A 15,776-nucleotide genomic window follows, 5' to 3' on the forward strand; every position below is an offset into this window, starting at 1 on the left:
AGTGAGAAAGGCGATGCTACTTCTGTAAGCTTGGTCAGTCTACAGTTATGTGACTGTTTCCAGAAGAATACAGCTGCACTGGTGGGGTGATTAAGTTGTTTTGGTGCAGGGCTTTGAGGTATTTTTTTCTGTGTTTTATTAGAAGAGAGTCCTCACCTATCTGCCATTGAGGTATTGGGCCCAGGGGAGACCACAGATCATACATGCAGTCTTTCAGGGCACAAAGTGATATTGATTCGCAATGTGATTTTTAATTGACAAGTTAGACTTCTATTATGATTTTCCTTTGTGCTTTTAAGTCAGTGTAACTTTGCAGATTTAATTGTTTCAGGGAGGGGGGTATTTGCAGTTCAATTACTGCAAATTCAAACTGCAAGAAGGAGCAGGATGACTAAAAAAATATCAGAGATTTATTAGAGAAGCTCCCTAACAAAAGCTTTAGAAAAATAATTGCAACAATCCACAGGATAAGGTCTTTGTTCCACTTAGTTCCACTTCCCTTCAGGTAATGGCCACGCAACAGGTATGTCCAGGATGATGCGAGACATCCTTGGCCAGATGCTCAATGACGAGCCATTTCATGGCAAGGGGGCATGTCTCTGTATTCTTCATCCGTTAGAGATTAATTTATGCCATAAATATATAATTTTTGTGTTGCTGATACCGTTTCTGACCCTTTACTTTTTACCTCTAGCTCTGGAATTTCGTTTTCATGAGAAATTGATTGTAAAGATGCAAGCAAAAAGCAAATACTCGCAGGATAGTGTTTTTCTGGGAATTGAGAGTAACTGATGTTTCTTTTATAGGTTACAAATATTCAAGCAAGAACAGTTCTACTTTCCTGGTCACCTCCCACTGGCCTTCTAAATGCAGATAGACACAACAATGGTTTGCCTTACACCTGTACCTACGAGGTTGCCTTATCGGATAAAGGGAGGGATGGAAAATACAAGATAATTTACAGGTAACAGCATCGTTTTTACGCTTGTGTTTTTACTAGGAATAAACTCTCTGAGCTTCTCAGTGTGTATTTTGGCATGCACATCAGTCACAGAGAAAAGGCACATTTGAACACCCTGTAATTGCTCCTTCGCTGCCCCATCAGCCCCTATTGCTGGAATAGCTTACAGGGAGCTGGTTGAGTGCATATTGCAAGGTTCCTAATTGCCTTCCCTTCCCACATCCCCAGCACTTGGCAGATGTTGCATGTGATGCTGTCTCTCCTGTGCTGATGAAAAGGTTACTTTTTCCTCTTATGCTAAATGTTAAAACCTTTCGTGTACACCATGCAGGCAGGATAGCTGCCTTCCTAATGGGCTAAATTTGAGTGCACTTGCAGAATTAAGAACAGTAAAGCTTGCTTTTTGAGCTAACAAGTGGAAGTTTGAGGGCTTTACTGCTTTGTAGCATCTTAAATGAGCAGAGGATGGAGTATGCCATCAGTAGACTGTATAGGCTACCCAGAAAAATCCGAATACTTGGCTTTCGGCAGTCTTCATTAAAAATTCTGAGGGATTGCTCTCTCTCTCCTTCCAATGATCCTCTGAGCTCATTCTGTGATCAAGTACATATGGTGTTATGCTTTTCTTTTTCCCCCGCTAGTGACGTCTAGTAAAGAAAACTTTGAGATGTGACTGTGGCTATTGTGAAATAGCTAATCCTTCCCAAATCTCTTTAAATAAAGTCCAGGCGATCCAGCATTTATGGAATTACCTCTCAAGACCAAACTATCTCCTTCTTAAGATGTCCTGTGAATTAGTGTATTTCTCTTGGTATGCCAGAGGCAGGGAACTTTGCAGATTGAGTTGTTTGGTAATACATAAACAGGTTATTAACCAAGAAAATGCTGCCTGATTTTTTTTATCTGGTATTTACACTAGCCAAACTAACTGGTTTTTCACACTAGTGAGCCAGTGTGAGCATCTATAAAGGTTAATATGGGCTGCTGAGCTCTTAAAATGGAAAGGACACTTTCTGGTACTACTTGTGCCTGCTGGTGTGATGGCTGCACATTTTCTCATGGTTATGAAATGTTGTGCATCTGTTTTAAAGCTGCTATTAGTAATCTGTCTCCTGCTGCTGGCCAGAGTACAGCCATTAGCTTAATATGGTACGCTCTGTCACAAGCAGCAGTAATCATTATTACTATAGGCAAGAGAAAGTCTGCAGTATGCTGAATACATTGTCTTTGCAAGGAGGTGCACTCATTCAGAGGGGAAAAACTGAATTTGCAGTGCATTGGATTATATGAAATAAAGAAGGGGGTTTTGGTGGATTTCTGGCAACCCAGCAGACATGTGCTTTCTGGTTGGTTTTGTTCTCTTGATTTTTGAGAGATCTACCTATATTTGCCCAACCTCCTATGAAATAATTCTTTATGCTTAATTGAGAATTTTCTTGTTTCCTATATTTTAATAAAATCATGAATAAGCCAAACACATGAGTTGGCTATTACTTATTAATTACTGACCCGTACCTTCATCTTTGCAGAATTGTCAACACATGATTGAGCCTAGTGCTCATTTACCAGCAAACAAACCAAAAGGAAAAAGAATAGCCCTGAATACGCTGGCTACATTTGAAATTAATAAATTATATGCTAGATTTTTCCTAAAGTATCTGAAAGTCTGTGTTTTTACTTTTCTTGGTATCAAAAGAGATCTGGGTCCAGCTGTTAGGGCATTACTTAAACGTCTCCTTGTCATGGTTGTCACAGAGAGTGTGCTTCTGAAAGTGAGAGCAAATAAGTGAAAGGATTGTGCAAGAAAATATACTTTTTCCTCTGAAGTTCAGTGACTCACTTTTAATAAAGTATTTTGAAATAGTGAATGTGCAGAAAGTACGAAAGTAATGTATCACTTTGGCTCTTTTCAGCTCTGGGAGGGTTGAAAACCCTATTTACTTTATGCACATATCAACAAAACGTAAGGATAGCATTGAAATAAATCAACATAACTAGTTTATTGTATAAATTGGGATGATTGTTACTTTTCTTCTATGTATACGGAGCTTTGTGAAATCTTCAAGAAACAAGAATTGTGTCAACAAATTATTGGTGTATCGTTTACTACCATTTTTCTGTGGTGGGAAAACACCCATTTTCTTTCAAATCGTAATATGAGAGAGTTGCTAGTCACTGAAAAATCACTAGCTGTGCTAAAAGTGATACTGCTTTTCATTATTTATTGATCTGTTGGGTTTGTTTTCTATTTTCTGCAGTGGAGAAGAATTAGAATATAACCTGAAAGACCTTAGGCCAGCAACAGATTATCATGTCAGGTGAGTTAGGTCTGACTATGAAGGTCACTTAAATATAAAAACTCTTCAATTATATGTGAATAAATGTGAACGTTTTTTACCTAACTATACAGTGTAGCTCAAGAATTTCATGGTCCTCTCTGTAGGTGTGTTTTCAGTGGCTTCTAAATATTTTCTCACAGATTTTATCTTGGACTTTAAGTTACAAGGGTGCTTTTTGAACAATACATTTTCTGTCATGTTGCTGTCATTGCTAGAGTAAGAAGGAAGAAGACATCTGTGTATCTGTATTTCTGCCTACATGTATAACAGGCCTGGCAGTGCTGTGTATGAAAGTGGGATTCCTCAAGTTTCTTAAAAATTTGACTCAAGCAACTGGCATTTCTGTAGTTATTGTAACAAAGGTGTGCTAGCACTGAAAGCACTCCAGCACAGTTTCCTCATAAATACTCCTTGCTTCATGAAGTACATCTGCTGCTTCGAAATCCATCTGACCATAGTAATTTCAGCATTTATTAAAAAAAAAAAAAAAAAAAAAAAACAAAAAACCCACAAACACAACAAAACCAAAAACAGAAAACCACAAAAAGTGCCCAAAAAAAACCCCCCAAAAAAACCCAAATGGATTCGCACTGGTCTGTCATGGTATTTTCAGGGTGTATTTCTCTTTGATTCTAAAAATGTGTTTTACACATTTATTAACTGTTAACACATTCTCAGTTTTGCTCCCTGATGTTTTTAACATTATCTGTCGTGTTATCTGCTCATGTTGCCTCTTTTTTTTTTTTTAAAAGACTTTGCTTATGAACCGAGGGTTCAAATTCACATCCTGTTCAGTATCCTTTTAAAAAAAATCCTTTCACTCCTGTCTATTGTTTCCTTCTGTTTTTCCAGACAAGGGCTGGATTTGTTGTGCTTTTTCACGTCAAGGCTGCTCCTGTTAGTAAAATTTTGAAGAACATTTTGCTTCTCAGCTATTAAAAAAAAAAAAAAAAAAAGCCCCAACACCAAAATGTGTCTGTCTTGCTCTGGTACTAGAGCTTCTTATGGTTTTTGAAGGATAACTTTCTAGTGGACCCTTAAAATGAACTTCTCAAGTATAAACACAAGACCAGGAGTAACTTCTTGTACATCAGTACAAGGCACAGATTCCTAGGTCAGCCAGTAGTCCCAGCACTAGCAGCAAATGAATGGTAGCAAAGAGGAGAAAATTGTAGAACACTGCTGACCTTCCTGCTGTAAGCAATTGAGCATTGCATTAAAAGCCAGCTTCCAACAGGAGAGTGGTCACTATGCACAGCATGGCATTGAGGTCTCATGTGATTTTTAAGGGCATTGTGGGTATTTGCCCTGTGTCCTGGCTGACTTCTTTCTCCTTACCTATAGCTCACTCCACCTTCATGGATGTTTGTCAAATTAAAAACTGTTTGTGAACACTTAGCAGTAACTTCGTTTAAAAAGGAGAAGCAACTACTAAATATAAAAGTCAGACTTAAAAAGCAGCAGCATGTGTTTGGAGTGGAGGGAACCAACACTGAAAAGACGTGCTGTTTGCTTTCCATGACAATTTTTTCCTTCACCGAAACTGTGTTATGTATTAACAACTGTGAAGAAATAAATCTGTTAAGTAAAGAAATTTATTGGCCAACCGTTACTCGGCAGATTGCCTTGGGTCTCCTTAACCTTGGCAGCATCTCTAAGGGCTTCATCTCCACACAGACAGACTGCTCACACTTCGTCCCGCCCTGCTGGGCCCTGACACCGTGGTTTGCTCTGAACCTCTTTCCTGCGTTTCTTCCAGTAGTATTACTTTGGTGCCTGCAGAGACGGCTGTGCTCAGTGTTTCAGTGACTTGCAGAAGATGCTCGTTATGCTCATTTTCACATGGTTGTATTCCCCGATGGTATGTGTTTGGTGCTTGGCTACGCTGATTTCCGGCACGGGTACATACCACTCGCCAGCTTCAGACTCAATTAACTGCATTTGTTTTCACTACTGACTAACAGGTGATGGGTAAAGCAGCACTATAAAAGTTCTTGTGAACTTTCCCAAAAGGTTTGATTCTATGTAGGTGGCCATTGTACATAAATTACTCTTATCTACTGAAAACAAATTTAGAAATTGCCCTTTCTTAAACTCTGCATTCAAGCACACAATAGCTACAGCCAGCTCAGAGGTCATCGTCTGGTCATGGTTTGAACTTTTTTTGAGTAGAAGACTTCCAATTTTCACTTTTATTTTGCTGCATGGAAAATGTGCAGGGGAAAAAATAACATCATTAATTTTTTCAGAGAAAAGCACCTTGTAAGGAAGTGCTCAACTACATTGTATTCACTTTCCAATATGTGAAATATATATCCCCCTCTGTACTGATATATAGAGAATTTGCCCAAAACCGAATTTGCCCAAAATCAAATTTGCTTTGAAGATTTTTAGTTTAACCAGAGCTGTGTAAGGTCTACTTCATGGAGGTCTACTAAGTGTGGACACTTGGGCTATGTAGGAGAAGCTTGTAGCCATGGAAGGAGACCAGAAGTTAGCACCACTCACTTACTTTACATGTACCCAGGCATTAAAATTTATACCTTTTTCTCATGAATTCATACTTTCTGTTGTATTGCAAAGAGGATTTTAGCACACAGTGTGTGAAAGTCTGGCAATAGGCAAGAAAATAGTGGTGGAAAGAAAAGATGATGATGATAACTCAGTGGTCCCTGGGAGTATTTGAACAAAACGCTGTAATATTTCTCTTCTGCTGTGAATTTTATTGCATACTTGTATCAAGTGAAGTAGAATAATGATAGCCACTGGTCTGTGAGAAATCTGTCATTAGTGGACGGTACTGTGGATGCTTTGGTAGTCAAATATTGTGGCTGAGGCAGTGCTGTCTCATGTAGTAATTGTCAGCAAATTTATAACCCATTTGAATGTTGTTTCCAGGGTATATGCAATGTACAACTCAGTAAAGGGTTCCTGCTCAGAGCCAGTAAGCTTCACCACTCACAGCTCAGCACCAGAGTGTCCCTTCCCACCCAAACCCTCACACAGGACCAAAAGCTCCTTAACCTTACAATGGAAGGTAGGTAATGCTTGGATCAGGCAAGAAAGCAGTGAAAAATACAGTTTACTGACAGTAAGCATAACTGTTGAAAATAATTGAAAGCTGAGACAGTCATTTTTCAGTAAGGGACTTGAACTTGTTGTAATCTGACAAATCCCTCCCTGTACACTGACTTGACTTTTAAAATGCATGTGTTTCATTACATCCAGCTTCCTCTCAGTATTTGTTAAGAGGTTGCCAAGCTATGCACAACCCCCAAGCTTTGGCTTCACTTTAAACTTTAGTCATTTGCTGGGGGGGGGGGGGGGAGTAGTTTTCTCTTATTCCCAATATCACCATTGTTTATTTTTCTTTATAGGCGCCCATTGATAATGGTTCAAAAATCACCAGCTACCTTCTGGAGTGGGATGAGGTAAAGAGTAACTAGTTGAAATAAATACATAAATAAATGGCACTCAGACTTTGCAAGGATTTGCTGAGTAAAGAAAAATAATTAAATACAGGAGAAAGTAGAAGTAGGAAAATGAAATCCTGATGGCATTAAGTAGAGAGTTGGAGAGGTTAAAGGGACAATGGGGGGGAACTTTTAATTCATTGTATTTTATGCTGAGACAATGTTCTGCTTCTGTACTCTTGAAATCTAACTTTTTATTGCTCATGTGCACTTTATTTGTTAATTATCATTACTTGTTATTTAATGACTTGATGTATCTTAGAGTTCTGTTCATGATCTCTTTTTCTGGTTGATATCTGAGTGCAGAATAAATCCTTGTTCCTGCCTCAAAGGAGGAGAGCCGTGATCTTGCAGCCCTTTCGGCAGAGAATGTATTCAGGGTCGAAATAATGATGCCCTTTACCTAGTGGCAATTAGTCCCCTTCCAGACACAAAAGGAAGATCTCTGTCCCAGATATTTACATCATTAGTGAGCAGTTTGCTTTCGGGTAGACTGCCATAAGCAAGAGATGTGGACTATTTGCTGGAGGTGGACTCTGGTTGTAAGTTCTCCCTTCATCCCCTAATTCCTTTCCATTGTGCAAGCCTTATTTCTGCAGAAAGTATGAGTCAGTGAATATCATCTTTGAAGGAAAAAAATACGTGATGTTTGGAACCACTCGCACTGCAGATATTTCAGTATCACAGCAAGCGGGGGCTACGCAGTGAGAAACCGACTGAACTGAACTAAAATTGAACAATAATTTTAGAATTACTTGCTGTCCCTTTCTGCATATTGAAAGAGGAAAGGTTGTAGTGAAGAAGAAAAAAAGTGGAATGTAAGGTCAGGGAATGGAGATTAAAAAGACATTTCTCCAAAAACATGGGCCAGGATGATCCCATTTCACCTTTTGTGACACCTTACCTGTGCTGTTGTGATTTCTTGCAAGGCTTCCAGTAACTTGGAGCCATGGGAATGTAACAGCACCGAGCAGCGAAGCAATGGAAACGCAACTGATTCCAGCCTGCAAAGGGAAGGGAGGCAACCAAAGGTCTTGTCAGAAGAAAGACCAACAACAGACCATTAATACAGTGCAAATACTTTTGATGTTAATTTTGTCTACATGGATCCTAGTCATAATTTTGGATATATGTTAGGCAACTCTAAAATAGTTTTGTCCTTTGAACCCTTTACTACTGAGTATATACCTAGACTTTTGTCTTCAGAAAGAATTGTTATGACTCGTCTATGTTTTTCAGAGGGAAAAAGTAGTTTGGTTTAGGCTAGCTCATGTACCAATGGTAAAAATGAAGGCATCCTGATTCCCTTAGTCTATCTGTTTTAATTACCTTGTTTTCTCAGTAACAATCCTGAAATCTGAGATCCCAGTGGATAGCTAGCCAGCAAAGTTGAAAGAATAATGGCCCTGCACAAATTAATTTGGTACATCTCCAAGGATTTGACAGGACTCCTGACTGAAATGTAATTGTCTGGTTGTTTCCTCTGATATGAGACAGAAATGCAATTTTGAGTTGCTGAATTAAAACTTGCTATTAAGGCTTACTAAAGAAAAAGTCTGAAGAGGTAGGCTGGCTGTGCCTGCATCTGCAGGAGCCTCATCTACCTGCAACGGAGCTCAGCAAGCTCTCTTACTCACTTTTCCATGTGCCCTTGCAAGTTGTGCCTCTGACGCAGGGTGCAACTAGATACCGGAGTTAGGGCACCCAAGTAAAAAAGAGAATTCACTTGTAATGCCCTGTACCTTTGCACTTGGTTGTGTAAACTCCACGTAAGCAAAAAGACTGTTTTACAATGCCACACTGTGTCCTGGTGAAATCAAGAAGTAAATACATCAGGAAGGAGGAGAACACTTGCCAGGCAACAGCAAATGCTCTGCCAGATCTCAGCTAGAGCAACATTCATCAGCTACAGGGCACAAAATAAAATATAAACACGGGAAAATCAGCAATCAGAATGAAATTAAGTTGTGGCCACAAAGCAGAGTGGACTTTGAATGAGTGGAGAACAAGAAATCTATGTGATGATGAAGTTAGACAAACACCCTAAAATGGCAGTCTGCCTTGGGAAGTTGAGTGCCTTCCTAGGGGAGAATAGTATGGGAGTGAGCTGTGGAACACAACCTGTGCTACCCACTCCCACCAAGGAGGGGGCTCCAGCAGCCCCTTTGTGCTCCCACAGAGTGGGTAACAGGTTGTCTCTCTCTGAGGCAATTCAGATCTTGGAGCATGATGCTCAACAGTATCTCAACTCATTCCTCCTGTTTTTACAGTGTAAAGGCGTAGTTTTTAGCATCTAAAATGCAGCCAGAAGTGTAGGTGGCATCACTCATATATGCAAAAAATAAATTTGCTGTAAAACAACAGCAGAAGCGGCATGTTTTACAGCACTGCGATTAGCTGAGGTTGTAAGCTGCAACAAGAGGGGACAGCATCTCGTCTCTTTGTGGCTGCAGCTGGGGAGTCCCGCAGGGCTGAGGTGCTGCAGTGCCAGCTGGGTGCAGGGGAGTCTGCCTGGGACCCTGGGTTCAGCACTCCTCAGCAAGCCCCATGCCACCACACCTGCCTACTGTAGGGTTCCCCACTGCTCTGGAGGGTCACTCTAGGGACTGGAGAAAGGTGGGTTTTGTTTTGTTGGTTTTTTATTATTATTTTATTTGGTCATTGTTGGGTTTCTTGTTTGGGGTTTTTTTAATTATTATTTTATCGTATCTTGCTGAGGATAGATGCAGTACTGTCCCCATTCTGTGGTTTAGCTGTCTTTTCTCATATATACTTTAAAAGCCTTCTCTCACTTCATTAGATTAGCTTTAGGTGAAACACAAATGAGTTGCTTTTGTTTCTTCATTGGAATTAGGTGTCTTCTGATCTACTTCGGTGAAAAGAAGGTTCTACTGCTTAACATGTCACTGTGCCAGTCCTACCCAGCTGCTGCTTCTTCAGTTTAGTTCTGAGTTTTGGGGATTTTCCTGACCTGCAGGCTCTGGAAGATAGAGTAGTCAATAGACAAAGCTATTCCTGCTATTGCACCTTTTTCCCCTCCCAATTTGCATTAAACGGTTTGTAACATGACTAGTATTACATGTTTGTTAGAAAACATAAATACTTTCTTTCTCAGTACTGACATAGGTCTTTGAATTATAGCTGTAATACCTTGCTTATAAACTGGTTTAGTTTCAAATGCCTGAAGAACTATGGAGGATGATCTTTAACAGTAGAGTAAAAGATCAGTTCAGTGATTTGTCACTTGATAATATTGGATGTACACTGTCATGGATGTACATCCTCATTGGATGTACACAGCCCCTCTCCTCAGATATTTCGAAATTCAGTAGGATCTGAAGATGCCTGCACCTCAGGTGCTGGCATTAGCAATATTAGCCTGGCAATAAAGTCAGTTAAAATTAGTATTTAAGGAAAACTCCACCTTCTGGCTTGTTTTCTATGAACTTTACAAACGTGAACCCTTTGAACTTACAAACCTGAACTAGTCAATTGATGACTTTGTTCCAGGATTGATTATTCCGGGTAAGCAAAAGGCTACTTTGAAAAAATAATGTTAAAAATATACCAAACAGAAAACAACGCTGTAAATGAGTTGATGCTTCCTCCTGATGCCAGCGTTCATCAAAATTAGTAAACTGTAACTGCAGTGAAAAATGCTGCTAGCACTGCTTAAAGAATCAGGCTCTTGTTACTAATCAGATGTGAAATGCTGATTCTGTGATTAAGTGATATTAAATACATGTTTCTCTTGTGCTTATGGATAGTGAGAGTATCCTGTTCATTCTCTATGGGAAAGTTCAGGACTGTTCCTGAACCAGAGAGGACATCTCTCTCATGCAGCATGTGTCGCTGTTTTGTATATAACTCAAAAGCAGTTTTAATTCTCATCCATTAAGCATCTCATTTTAATTTGCTCAAGAGAGAGACTGATACAGTACCACACTATTTGATGATCTGGTGATAGATAGTTAATTAAGTTTATATAGAGATAAATGGAGATGCCACAAGGTTTTAAACTGCTTGAGGCTAGAAGAGGTGTTCTTTTTTATACTTGCTAATAATTGGGCCATGCGTGTCAGCAATGGTCCACCAAAATTCAGGTATATGGAGCCCCACGCTTGTGCCTGGTTTGTGTTCACCTGCATGCCCTCTAGGTCTGTTCTGTGCCTATGCTGCTCCTGTGAGACATACAAGAAGAGAGCCTTAGATAAAATTTGGTTTTGTGCATATATTAGGAATGTTTCATAGGTCCTGTTGTGTCTTCTAAATGTTTGTATATAGAGAAAATTCAGTTACATGTATAAGAACATGCACAATAAATGCTTTGCAGAGATATTAGGTTGTGTCATAGTAATTGTTGACAGTTTGCTCCACAGCTTTGCGTCAGATTGAGTACCAATCTGCTGCTTTTTATTGCCAATATGAGACAAACACAGAAGTTAAGGTTGGCGTGGCCTGCAGCATACTGCCATCTTGCCTCCTGGTTGTAGATCTGATGCTGACAGCTTTTATTCAGACTTCTGCAGTGAGGTCCTGTGAAGGACTGTGCGCCATTTCTGTATCCACTATACCTGCAGTGACCCATTCTTCATCATGTTTATTTCCTATGTCTGCCACAGGGAATGCAATCAACAAAACCCATTTAAAATCCCAAACCCCTTGTCTTCTCCAGGAGAAATTTAAGCACCCTGTTTTAAGTGAGTGTGTAGCTTGAAGTGTAGCTGAAATAGCAAGCAAAACTCTTAAAAACTGAATTAAAATGCTGTGTTGTGCAAATTCTAGTGGATTTGTGGAGCTGAATTGTGCTTGTTTCCTTGGACAAGCTCTGATCGTCACAGCGTGGGTGGGTCATGGGTGAATCTGTCACGAAGAACAGGGAATGCAAGCTGGAGAAAGGGCTAGTGAAAAAGTCAGACAGTGCTCTTCCTCTGAAATTTGTGGATTAGAAATATTTGCGGAAGTGATACAGTGTATTTTAAGCAACTTACGAAACATTATTTAGGGGATTAAAACTTGGATGCCGAGTGTACAAAGAATAGGGGAAGGATTCTGGGAAAGCTGTAAGACTCTTGGGTGGCAGCCAGTACCAGCCTGCCAGTTGTTCCTGTCTATAATTATGCCAGCATTAGTGCTTTCATAAATCTTGAGACAGCAGGAGCGGAGAGACTATTTCCAGGCTATTAATGCCAGGTTAATTAGAAATATCGGCCAGCCTCTCCAATTAGTGCCAATAGAATCCAAAATACCAGCCAGTCTGAGTAAGTTGAATACCAGTTGGTCTCTGTGCAAGTCTGAGGAGGGTACAGTACCAGTTCTAGAAGAAAAATATATACTATATCAGAACTTGTACTGTTATAAAGATGGAGATAAGTTAAATGTTTGGCAACCTCTGCAAAGTTTTAATCCACCAGTTGACAAATTGGAGTTTTCTTGGCCCATCGCTCTCACTTCAGGCATTGTGCTACAGATGAGAGATTTTCCATGACTTGCCTTTTTAGCCAGCCGTCACTGTTCATCTCTTTATCAACTACAGGCTTAGCATTTGGTCACTTTGTTCTTTTGGAGAAAAATCCTAGGAAAAGAATAAAAAAAACCAAAATAAACAACTGTTCGTAAGAAATCAAAAAGAAATGTTTTCAAATGCTTTACAAATAGTGAAGTTATTAAAGGCTTAGAGAAAAATTAATTTAATGCCCCTGAATCTATGAAAGAGAGTTTGCATAGAGGGAAAAAAATTCTATTCTTAGTAGTCCTGCACTGATGAATGGATATTTTAGTAAAACATAGGATTACTAATTAAGTTTTGTATAGTCTGGATTTTAAATATGTTATTGCTGAGTTGGGAAGTATGGTGACTGATTATTTTTGTCCAAAAGGAATTTTATCATATAACTCTATATCTATGGATTTTAGATCTGAAAGAGTTTTCTCTTTTACAAAAGACTTTTCCTTTAAGATTCATGATTGTCTTCCAGTTCCACCCCTTAATTTACTTGAGCCACATAGTAATGTTACAGCTGGAGCAGGTGGGTGAAGTTGAACGCTGTATAAAACCAAGTTCTAGAACAAGTGTAGAACAGGAGCACACTGTATAAATAGAAGTAAGTGATGGCTATTTGCCAGTGTGCTAAATGTCCCTTCAGTGTCCTGAAATTGTGGCGTGCTGGAGGTCTGCATGATCGTTTCTAGTTTGATAAACACATTTTGGAGAGGTACTGCAAACATTTTATGGAGTTCTTCCTTCTGTGCTGCAATGCGACTGAAAAGAAGTGGAAATTGATAGGAGCTGGAGAATGGGTGGGCCAGTGAAAAATATATGTTCAGCTCAGGCATTTTTGAGATTTTGGGGCATTTAAAGATGATGTGTTGAGCATGGAGGAAGAACGGTGTGTGGAAGGACACACAGACCCCAAGGAGGCAGCAGCAGGTGAGGCTGTTGGCTGCAGTGAGGGACACCTGTGTGAATAATCTTCCTGTTATTCTGCTTAGACGTAGAAACATCGAGTCTTCTGGCAAGCTGTGTATGCCAGGTGAAATAAGTAGCCTTCTTTATGGGCAGATGTTCATTTTCATTTTATCTCAGTAAAATAGACCTGTAGACAGTTGCCAAAAATAGTGAATGCTATAGCAGAGCTCTTAAGTCAGAAGCTGCAGAAATGGGTATAACTATCTCCTGCACCAGTTTGAGCCCACGAGTGTGCTTTGCTAGGTTTCTATTCTGGTGAGCTTTTGGGTTCTTCATAATGTGATTATCCATTAATTTTGTGTTCAAGTATTGAAATTAAAACTCCTTTAAGCTGCTTCAGCTCATGGAGATGTTATTTATGTAGAGTTGAGCAGTCCATGCCCTTTCCCCTGAAGGATTTCAAATTGACCATTTCCCATGTGTCGCATAGGATGAGACCAGATATTCTTCGTTGTCTTGTGGTCTGTGTCCTGCAAAAAGCTCAGCTTTGTTTTTACACCAGGGTTACCAAGTTGAGTGGGATCGAAAAGGGTTTTGGCTTGGTTCATTTTAAAAGTGGCGGGGAGGTAGAGAACTTCTGAATGTTCTTGTCCTCAGCCATTCTGGTTTGTACCTGAGGAAGGACTTGGGAGCCAGGGAGGTGTCTCAAAACCTCTCGCTGCTGCCCCATCTTAGCTTTGTCAGGGATCTTTATCACTCCAGGTCATGTTGACGTGAAGCTCCTATGAAAGCTCTGTCATCCAAGTTTCTTAACAGAGTTGCATGCTTTCTAATAAATCCTCTTTACTCATCCCTTGCCGCATGCTCTGAACAGTGGGATGGCTACAGAACCTGATACCTTATATTTCCTCCATCTAGTTTGCCCTCAATAGCATGGCACTGAGCAGGCGCTCACACCCAGGCGTGTCCCTCTCCGTGGCAGCGGCTGGGGTTGGCCATGGGCTGGACCGTGGGGAGCGAGAGCCCTCTTGTGGGATAGACTGTTGTTTGAAGGACCAGGGAGAGTTTACGTGGGATTTGAGTTGCAGAGGGTAATGCTTCCAATAAACGTTGGTTGCAGCTTTCCTATGCTCCAGGTTGGTTCAGAGATTAATTTCGCCCTAAATTTACACGCTTTTTTGTTAATGAGTAGGATAAATAGCATTTCAAGCAGAATGACAAAAGATGTAGGTACATCTCACAAAGATGGGAATCTGACAGCAGACTGTTGATTCATATTATTTTACGTGGCATAGCAGTGCTGTCAGTGGCTTGCACAGCTTGCTTTGTACACTGCCTGTTTGAAAGCATCTAATTCTAATATCATTTAAGAGCTCTTTTTAAAAGAAGAACTATGTGGTTTTGCTTCATAGCTATCTGATTACAGATTTCTCTCTTTCCAGGGAAAGAGGAACAGTGGTTTCAGAGAATGCTACTTTGGAAGCCAGAAGCATTGCAAGTTGACTAAGCTTTGTCCAGCTTTGGGTTACACCTTCCGATTAGCAGCTCAGAATGACATCGGTACTAGGTAAGTTACCCAAGGTACATGCTTTCTGGAGAAAAAGTGGTAATTGAAAAGTTTTGACTATCAATAGCAGAGTAAAGAGGAATTTCTGGGGAGATCTTGGGCATGTATGTTTTTTTCTCTTATGGTTTTGTGTTAAATATCTGACATTTGCTTTGTTATTAATGCCTTGGAATAAGTCACAGCTTCCCTGGTGGTAACATTCACCTTCCAGGGAATTGCCATGTACCTTCAGCATGATGAGGTTAACCTAAGAAGATAGGCTTCTTTTGAGGTGTTAAATGGTGTTTTGTGGTCTATTCCTAATACAAAAAGAATACATCTGTTATGTAAAATTCCCACTAGGGACCTCTGTGAACCGAGAAAAACAAGCAAGAGGAAGTGAAGTTACAGATTTTGAAAGGAATCTTGATATATTTATTTTTTCTGGTTTAAAGCAAAACAGTTCTGTCTTTTTTCAGCAGTACAGTCCCTTCTTTATTCCACAGGACTGGCAGGGCCGGCTGATGGGGTGGGAAAGAAGGGTGAGAGAGCCAGGACGAGAGAGGACAGGCACACCCATGGGCCTTGCAAAATGGGTTTCAGGTTCTGCTTTTCTTTGCGCATGAAGAGATGTGCTTGAATGAAGATGATGTGTAGTCAGACTTATTGCAATCCTCCAGGAGCTGCTGGGGAGCCCTGGGCTAAAATGTTACACAGCTGAGGACCAGAGTTTGCCCAAAGAGACATGCTGCAGGGGCTGTGCAGTCCTGTACTCACAGAAGGAAAGTAAGCCAGGAAGAGTTTAGCTGTGAAGAAGCTAAACATCCAGTGCTCTTGTATACTCCTTTATTGTCCTTCTTAGCTAAACAGGATCTAATCATTATTACAAGGAGGACAGAAAAAGAATCACTAGTGGTGTATAACAATGTGTTTTGCTCAGACATTCCTGTATTGTTTGCTCTTCCAGAACACAAGCCTCTTAGTAATATATAGCTTTTAAAAGCGTCTTTATCCGCGTTCCTGTGTTTTCCCTATGAGATGCGCTGGG

At 40.1% G+C, this 15,776-nt stretch overlaps 1 protein-coding gene across 1 annotated transcript in view; it reads left to right on the forward strand.

Moving 5' to 3' along the window:
• The window catches only part of FNDC3B (fibronectin type III domain containing 3B), a 206,782-nt gene that overhangs the window by 138,255 nt on the left and 52,751 nt on the right, over positions 1–15,776 (forward strand). Inside the window, exons 8-12 of the mRNA XM_030494887.1 lie at positions 807–964; positions 3,220–3,279; positions 6,199–6,337; positions 6,678–6,731; positions 14,625–14,749. Of these exons, the coding sequence (XP_030350747.1) occupies positions 807–964; positions 3,220–3,279; positions 6,199–6,337; positions 6,678–6,731; positions 14,625–14,749 (536 nt within the window). The remainder of the gene's footprint in view (positions 1–806; positions 965–3,219; positions 3,280–6,198; positions 6,338–6,677; positions 6,732–14,624; positions 14,750–15,776) is intronic.

This window comes from Strigops habroptila, chromosome 8, assembly GCF_004027225.2.
Source record: "Strigops habroptila isolate Jane chromosome 8, bStrHab1.2.pri, whole genome shotgun sequence".
Lineage (NCBI taxonomy): Eukaryota > Metazoa > Chordata > Aves > Psittaciformes > Psittacidae > Strigops > Strigops habroptila.